The sequence below is a fragment of the Pararge aegeria genome, chromosome 6 (genome assembly GCF_905163445.1).
Source record: "Pararge aegeria chromosome 6, ilParAegt1.1, whole genome shotgun sequence".
NCBI lineage: Eukaryota > Metazoa > Arthropoda > Insecta > Lepidoptera > Nymphalidae > Pararge > Pararge aegeria.
Window position 1 is genome coordinate 10,662,884 of NC_053185.1, and position 8,970 is coordinate 10,671,853.

General features: G+C 36.3%; 2 protein-coding genes across 2 annotated transcripts; one reads left to right on the plus strand and one right to left on the minus strand.

Moving 5' to 3' along the window:
- The first annotated feature begins 5,771 nt into the window (after nt 1-5,771).
- On the plus strand, nt 5,772-7,998 carry LOC120624653. Its single transcript, XM_039891322.1, has 2 exons — nt 5,772-6,228; nt 7,269-7,998. The coding sequence occupies exons 1-2, from the start codon at nt 6,051-6,053 to the stop codon at nt 7,964-7,966; spliced, it is 876 nt and encodes a 291-aa protein (XP_039747256.1). The 5' UTR covers nt 5,772-6,050; the 3' UTR covers nt 7,967-7,998.
- Nucleotides 6,230-8,442, minus strand: LOC120624652 (protein ALP1-like). The gene is made up of 2 exons (XM_039891321.1): nt 8,056-8,442; nt 6,230-7,181 (listed from the first exon to the last, which is right to left on the minus strand). Exons 1-2 carry the CDS (start codon nt 8,337-8,339, stop codon nt 6,275-6,277), a joined length of 1,191 nt encoding a protein of 396 aa, XP_039747255.1. The 5' UTR covers nt 8,340-8,442; the 3' UTR covers nt 6,230-6,274.
- Between the last annotated feature and the right edge of the window lie 528 nt (nt 8,443-8,970).

An 8,970-nucleotide genomic window follows, 5' to 3' on the forward strand; every position in this document is an offset into this window, starting at 1 on the left:
ACCTCATAGAAACTTGCTGTGGACTGTTTGTGTGTGTGTGTGCGTGTGTGTGTAAGTCGTGACGGACGAACTGGACGCAAATAAAAATTAGGTTAATTTATTTAATATCTCCGCAAAAATAAATTTTGTCGCTTGTAATTCATGGTTTGGGATAGTTGTTATCAAAAATGTTAATCGTATGTTCATGTTATTACAAAAAGTCTGGATAAAATAAACATTACCATATCGATAGCAGCTAGATATGAGCGAACATTCATTCGACTAATCTTGTTATACTCAATGTATAATATTAATGAAACTAATTAACTATTGTTTCTCATTTTTGTAGTTCCTAAGCTAGTTTCCCTACCTAATAAATAAAAAAATAAAAACTTATAACTAACTTAATATATATAGGTACATGTATTATACATACATATATGTATATGAAATAAAAAAATCATGTACAATAGCTATTATGCAAGTCGTCATGCACGCGTGGGATGGGGAAAGAACAAGCTGCATTAGCAAAGATTTCTTCAGACGGACATCAGTCAGAATCATCTCTAGCTCATTACTCTAGCGTAGCGTCGAAAGCGCGCGGTCAAAATCGAATAAGTAATAATTTTAACATGTCTTTATATAAACGGTACGTCAATGTTTAAAAACAACTATTGTCTTCATTCTATCAGCTGATCGGTCATTTCGTATCGAGAGTATATGGAGGGAGGAGAGACCGTAGCCCCTGTACCGCGGTACACCGCGCCCGTTTGCGATGTACACCTAGCTCCATAGGTAAAGACGCCTCTGTGCTCTGCTGTCACAGCGTGTGTGAAGCTCTTTATAATACTCAGACCTTCAGTCTGTGCACTGACTCACAGTACAAATGACAGCCTAAATGTTGTCCCCATTTGAAGGGCCACATAATTTTAACATACAAGTTTCTGTGGAACTCCGGTGCTTTTGAACTATATTTTTCATATTGTAAAGTTAATCCGGTTCCGAGTCCTGGATTCTATTACTGGCATGTTAACGTACGACAGGCAAATTCAACTAAAGAGGAAAGAAGTTGGCACTGCAGTTACACTTTTTAAAAGTCAACATTTGATATCCTTAGTAAATATTGTATAACGATGAAAGTAGATGGTCATTAGAAAATACATAAATTACTTACTTGTTTTAAATTATGCAGGGTTGATGAGTGTTATGAGCAGTAACATAATATATTTTTTCCGAGTAGCCTCTAGCCTGATTATTTTTTATAAGCGCTGGGAGTTGGTGCGAAACATTTCGTACCAGGTACGAGGCGACCCGATACGTAGAACATTACGACTCCTTAAATATACCTATCTACTTACCTGTTTACTTCAATCACCTACGTAAGAGGTAAGTTATTTTAAGCTAGACTGCAATGATGATGATGATTGATGAGTACCTAAAGGATATTCCATATTTGATAGTGACCGGATATAATTATTATAGAAAAAAGTACAGGTCCTACCTTAGTTTAATCACAAATTAAAAAGATGTAGATATGAGCTGAAGGAATGAGATTTTTTTGAGATATTGAAATAAGAATATTTTCTATTGTTTGGGAAGCCATTAGGATAGTAGAGCTCAGAGAGGTAATTTTTTCATTAAACTAGGTCTAGTGAAATCAAATACTTAGTGTGCATTCACTAAAGAAACCATATATATAATTATAGAATCCACGTACTAACCAGTACCTTTTGTCTGCGGTTCCGCTCGCTTGATTTCACCTGTTCTAATTATTATACTATTATCTATTCAGCGATATTACATTCAACATAGGTACAATTACCTAATAAGTGGAACAATAATTATTAATTCAAGTTATTTTTTCATTCGGCAATTTTTCTTTATTCATTTTTCGGTTGCGATTTATCCGATATAAGATTTTTATATATAAGTAACTATTTGTATCGTTTTTAATAATAGAGAACGGCGGAGTCCTCTGTGCTACCACTAAGTAGTAAGTACCATCTTCGCCACTTCCGCTCCTTAGGCGAGAACTTTAATCCATCAGTGGACTTTAATAAGCTTAATGGTTTACTGATGATTTGTATCGTAGGTAATATTGGTTTAATGTCTCGTCTAAAGAATCGTTAATATTAGACGTAAAAATAAACCTGTAGTGCAGTTTACTAGGCTGCCTAAATTAGTAATTTATTTAGGGGAATTGTATATCTTTCTATAACAAATTACCAGATGAAATCCTTGAGATGTCTCTCAATAAGTTCAAAGTTTATATAAAACGTAAGCTTGTAGAAAAATCCTATTATAATATTAAGGATTGTATGTATGATAAAAAAGCTCTTCACAGCTAAACATTTACTAGATTGTGAGATGGTGATAATAAAAAAAAACCTGGCTAAGTTTGTAGTGGGACCTTCTTAGAGCAGGGCGCGTTTTTGAACTCTCCTAGCTTTAGTTTTAAGTTAACGAATGCAGTTATCACTATCACTAACATTAGTGTTACATGTTAAATGTATGAACGCTTCGTAAGTGCCTGTAATAAGGTCTACATGAATAAAAAAAATTTGAATTTTGATATGTAAGCTAGTAACTAGAACTAATAACCATAGGATACGCTAGAACGATGATTTCCAGTATCCATACATGTACATTAAAAAACAAATGAGGCTCTATGATTTAAATGGGCGTTAACGAAATAAAACCTTCTTTCAGTAGCTCATGAATTAAATTTAGTATTTTCATAATTAGAATCGTTAGAAATTTAAATCTTTGAAAGTGAGGGGAACAAATTTAAATCTACAAAGGATAAGATGGTAAATGAAACATGGTCTATTCGTCTGTATATCTATATTATTGCTATATATAGGCTGAAATAGCTCATAGATAGGTTCCGTTTTAGCCCGGAAGAAATTACAGTTTTAGTGGGATAGATACGTATTTGTGTTTCACAGAGCAAGAGTATTTTGATTAGTGGTTTTCAGGGTTCTGAGGCATGTCTAAACATCAAAATATCCAAGCAAACAAAGTCGCAGACGACCACTTTTATAATAATTGCCACTGTACATAGGTACCTAGTCTCGAAGTCAAAACGAACTGAGTCATACAAATAACGCGGAACTTCCTGTTATTTTTGAAATCGAATCCTTTGCGGGTGCAGTATTAGGTTTAGTACCTATCGTCCTTCGATTAAGCAACGTGTTATCTTATCAAGGTATATTTCCGTTGGTAATCGTACATTTAACTTCACAGTTCGTCCACCCCGTAGTCCGAGACATCGTTATAGCCTATATTTTCTTAACTTCCTTCTCTTTATCTCCTATTAAGACTCATTTCGAGCAATACTAGCTGGTTACGCTGCACAGACACGCCACCATCAGTGAAACAGAATCCAGAATAAAACTTATCTTGTTGTGCCATCGGGAATAAGTTGTGTTGATGTTAAAAGACCTGATGGATTGGCTCTATTGATCTGGGAATGGAGATGTTCGCACATTTAGCCTCATCTCATATCAGGGAGACAACTTTATGTCCGGAAGCCGAAGGTGGCTGAACCCGGTAAGCCAGGCACGTATGCCTTTATAATATTGAGTTACCTACATATTTGACTCGTTTGCCATGGACAGCCTAGACAGGACAACGGTCACGGTGCCCATTTTTGTTACCAACATATTCATCAGGCCGACAGCTTAACGTTCCAAATTCCTGATTTCGAGCTGGTACTGCAATTTTTTTACGGAAAACCTCTGACAAGTTCGGCCCGCCCGGGCATTCGCAATCAGGACCCCAGGATCCGTAACTTGGCGTGATTGGACTTGAAGATGGTTATGATTTACTTCATATGACTGAAGGGCTCGCTTATTATTTTAGTAAAGTATATTATGTTGACTTACATATTGTTTAAACCACAGAATCAGTCAGTCTGTGATTCAAATCTACGTTTTTTTTATTGTTCCAATAAATGTATCAATTAAAAAACGAGATAGGTACCTAATCTACGTTTTCTATTGGGATTCAGTGAAGTATGACAGTGTTTACCAACTAGATTTACAGCAAGGTGACTTTCAACACCGGTCTTAGCTTCCGGCGCGAAAGTGGGACACCATGCTAGGGATCTGGCTGTGCAATCGAGGAGAGATAATAAAACTTATTTACATGATTATCGTGTTACACTAAGATAATTGAGGTCGACTTGTAAGAATACAAAAAAATTGTACTGTTTAGTAGCCAAATTCTTTCTTTTTATGTCATATAAATAATAAATGTAATAAAAAATGTGCTTAAGTGTACGCAACAAGGTCCTTCGAGTATACTCTGTATTGTGTATAAAAAACAATACAAAAATAATCACTAGGAGTTTTTTCTGGCGACAAAACGACGAATTGAATAGCGACTGTATATTTTGCCCTCATGCCAAAAGTCCGAACTAAGAAACACGACCTTGCATCGGTGAGCACGCAGGAGTTAGTAAGGTTTTCCTTAGTGTTGCCCAAATGCAAGAACAAGACGAGACTTAGCCAGTCTTGGTCTTGGTCTTGCGCCAATACACCTGGTCTTGGTCTTGGTCTTGGTCTTGCGCTCCCAGTCTTGGTCTTGGTCTTGGTCTTGCAGCAAGAGTCTTGCAAGTCTTGCAATTACCTATTAGTCTATTACTATTTATTAAAGTTTACTTTAAATCTTAGAAAAACGTATTAGAATTGGAACATTGTGAGCTTGAATTAACATAGCCATAGTAAAGATCAAGCAGATTAATAAATAACTGAAGATTTGATAAGAAATTCGAAAAATCAACTGACCTATATGTCGTTTTCCATGGAAGTAACTGTTTCTTAATAAACATTTATGATTTATAAGCTTACATTTGCTAAAACATGTAAAAAAACAAATTAATTACAATAACTTGACTGTATTTTAAAGAACAATACTTATCTGTCTAGAAAGAGATTGAACCCTCAACTTATAAGAAATTTAATAAAAGAGTTTTACGATTTATCATTTATTTGAATAAAGCTGAAGAGTTCGTTTGTATGTTTGATGACAGAAGTTTTAAAATAAATAAATAAATCCTGAACGTCACTATACCTCCAAAGTTACTATTCCTCGTGGACGAAGTCGCGGGCACAGCTAGTAAATACTTACTCTCATCATCTCTCTCAGAGATATTCGAACACTTTTTTGCTATTTTTTCTTGTAAAAACTTAAGAAATATAATGACTAAATGTACAATAATAGTACCTAAGTAATTAGTTTAAAACCATATAAGTAATCAATATTATAATTACTTACTAGAATGAATTATTATGACATCTACTACCTATCCTCACCATTTTATCCTAATCATAATACTACTTGCGTGATCAGTATAATGTATTCATTTTCATTCTAAGCACTCTGAAACTTATTTATTCTTTGGAACACCTGTAGGTACTCTTAAAATTCGAAATTATTTTGCATGAATAGTGTCAAATGTTATGATTTCGGCGCGGCGGCAACGATTGTTTTAGATTTCAAAAGAAGCCGCCGGCGCGTGTATCATAACCATGTACTTCCGAAAAGCGGCAAATTTCTTTGAGAAGTAAGTACAAAACCTTTGATGCCGCATTATCAAAGTGCCGATGGTTAAAACATAACTATGCATGCACTCAGTTTGATTTTAATAGTTTTTTTTTTATTCGCTATGTTTATGGTATTAGTCGTAATGCGCATAGGTCCAGTTTTTCATATTCTTTGATATAGTTTTTTGCGTCTCATAGAATTCCTAAGCGTACCTACCTACCTATACACCGAACTGTTAGGCCGGGTTCCCACTATGCCGGACCGGCAGATCTCCCGGTCCGGTAAAATTGCCGGAAGGCCTAGTGGCGGTACAAATTGTATGAAGCTATTCACATGATCCCGAGTCTGGCTTTTTCGCCGAGCCCGGCATTTTTACCGAGCGTTTTGTCACTACAAAATGCCGGCAAAATCACCGGACCGGAATAATGTGAACCAGTTCGACCCGCGTTCCCCGCCCCGCCCCGCCCGTTCTCCCCGCACTTCATTCGGCTCGCATTTTCTGAGTAAAGTAGACGTGTAGCATGAGCGACATACAAATAGAAACTTTAATTACGCTTGTCCAAGAGAGACCTGTTCTGTGGGACAAGACCGAAGATGTCTATAAAGACAAAAACTTAAAGTTAGCAGCATGGCGTGAAGTATGTTTAATACTGAAACCAAACTTCGATGAACTGGAAGAAAAAGAAAGAAAACAGTACGGTGAGTTTTTTAAATATTTTTATTGATAAAAATGCATTCACAAATTTTAATTTATAGCTGCTGCCTGCCACGGAACGGAACCAATATCCGAAACAAAATAATTAGTAAATGCTGTTCGTATAGCATTGGCATTAGGGCCACCTCGAGTCGACCCATTTCGATCCACGGGTCTCGTTTCTTGTTCTTGTCCATTTTCTATATTTTGGTAACTTTCAAAATTTATACCGTCTTTTTCTCTAACAAAATTATGTAAGACTGTACAAGCTTTAATTACTTTAATTGCTGTGTCTACGTTCAGATCTATAGGCCGATGGAGTATTCGCCACTTATTTGCTAGAATACCAAAAGCGCACTCAACGTACCTTCGTGCTCGACTTAATCTATAGTTAAAAATCTTTTTATCATTATTCAAATGTGTACCTCCATATGGACGTAGGAGATTAGGTGTTAAAGCAAAGCCTTCATCGCCAACTAGTATAAACGGTAATTCCTCGTGCATGTTTGTATGAAGTGGTCGAGGCTTTGGTACATTTAAAGTACCATCATTGATTTTTTTCCAAAATATACTATCCTTTAATATAGTGGAATCGCATTCCTTGCCATACGAGCCCACACTGATAAAAATAAATCGGTACTCTGAATCGACAATTGCCATTAATACAAAAGAATAATATTCCTTGTAATTAAAGAACATAGAACCACTCTTGGCTGGCTTCAAAATTCTAATATGTTTGCCATCTACTGCTCCAATACAGTGAGGAAAGTTGGCTTTTCTTTCGAATCTTAAAGCGATGTCCTCCCATTCTCTCTCAGTATCAGGCAGCTTAAGAAAATCTGTCTGTAGGCTTTCCCAAATGACGTTGCTCATTTCTTTTATTATTTTACTTATTGTCGAAACGCCTACTCTGTATGAGTAATGTATTTCTTTGAATGAACATCCTGAAGCTAAATATCTGAAAAAAGTATATTTTGTTACTACATATTACATTATATGTCACCAATAAATAAATTCAATTCTGATATTTTTTTATTTATTTCAGGAAAACTGGTTTCAACTAAATGGAATAATATACGAGATTCATGGCTTAAGACGGTGAAAAAACAAAAAGATGAGTCTAAATCTGGATCTTCGGCCAAAAAGACACGAAATTATTTATATCACGAGCAATTAATGTTTTTGAAAAAGGTCTCCGAACCTCGACCGCCTCATGAGTCGGGTTCAAAAAAAGCAAGAACCGAGACTGAAGTAGGCATGGAATCAGATTTTCGTTCATCTTTAATTAAAGATAAAAGAACAATTGATAATAAAGAAGTAAATGAGAAGATGTCAAAGTTTTTGGATTCCAGAATGAACCCAGAAAAAGAAAACCATCATCTTTCTTTTTTCAAAGGCATTATACCAGTCTTGAACACTTTAACTATCGAAGAGACTTTAGAATTTCAAGCCAGCGTCCTGACAATGTTGCAAAAAATTAAAAGTAGGAATTATGAGAGAGAGAATTACGGACATTGGCGTCATTATAATCAGATGACCGGACCAGATCAGTATACTCGCTCTGGATACTACACACATCCTAATCAACAGGCGACACCTACGCAAGATCAACACTCTGGATACTCTACAACACCTATACCATCAACTTCTTCCCAAATTCCAGTGAATCCAGTTTCGCCAACAGCATCTACTCATTCCATATACTCCCAAGAGTCAGAATATTTAGATTTTGAAGGGTTTTAAATTTGAGTACAAATAAATACTTAAGTGACTAATTTGCATTTTTAATTAATAATTATTTATTGTCAAAAGAACACACACACACACTTTACCTTAAACAAATGGCCAATCTTTGTTCTGGGCAAATACATTCTCTAAAACTTGTATTTCGTACTCTTATGCCTGGTGAAAGTCGTCCCAGTAAATCGTCAAAAGTGGTTGTTGTCATTCGAAAATAATTGAAGAACTTTGATCCGTCACTTCTAAGTTCACCCATCAATGTTTCAAATGTCCCTAGTGTAAATCTTTCCCGTAAAATAGGATGTACCCAATACTTTCTTCTTTTATTTTGCCTTCTGTACCACCACCACCACAACACAACAATTTCGTCGTCCATTGTGGGCACAGGTCCAAATTCAACTGAGGTGCTTTAAATGTGAACACTCTGTCCGGTGTCCGGTTTCCGGCAGATCTGCCGGTCCGGCATAGTGGGAACCCGGCCTTACACCTAACTACTCCGTGAAATAGCGCTAAGTCCTAGCTGCAAGACGCAAGAGTCTTGCAGGCTATGTCTTGTTCTTGCTCAAGTCTTGCACGGTCAGTCTTGGTCTTGGTCTTGCTAAAAATACGCGGTCTTGTTCTTGGTCTTGGTCTTGCAAAAACGCAAGAACAAGACCAAGACTGCAAGACCAAGACTGAATTTGGGCAACACTAGTTTTCCTACGCCACGTCAGTTTATTCAGGGTCGGCTTAACTTCTATAGTACGAATACCTTTTGCAAATGTACCCAGAAGTTACCAATGTAATTTTCGTGTATGTATCGTATGACCTCATCCCTCGATTTGACCCTTATGCTTGAATTGACGACTGAGTTTCAGTGTATCTGTCGCAGGAACGGTGGCAGCATAATTATGGTAGGCTGTTCCTAAATTAGTTTTACATAACGCTTCTTTTCATTTATATGAACAATCACCTGTTCCCTAATAACTACAAACCTACTCATTCTCTTATGATAAACGAAGTGTTGT

Excerpts from the sequence above, each read along its gene's own strand:
- LOC120624653 (XM_039891322.1), top strand. The coding sequence starts at position 6,051 with ATGAGCGACATACAAATAGAAACTTTAATTACGCTTGTCCAAGAGAGA. Across the intron at positions 6,229-7,268 it reads AAAAGAAAGAAAACAGTACG|GAAAACTGGTTTCAACTAAA; the intron begins GTGAGTTTTTTA and ends TATTTATTTCAG.
- LOC120624652 (XM_039891321.1), bottom strand. The coding sequence starts at position 8,339 with ATGGACGACGAAATTGTTGTGTTGTGGTGGTGGTGGTACAGAAGGCAA. Across the intron at positions 7,182-8,055 it reads AGATTGGCCATTTGTTTAAG|ATATTTAGCTTCAGGATGTT; the intron begins GTAAAGTGTGTG and ends TACTTTTTTCAG.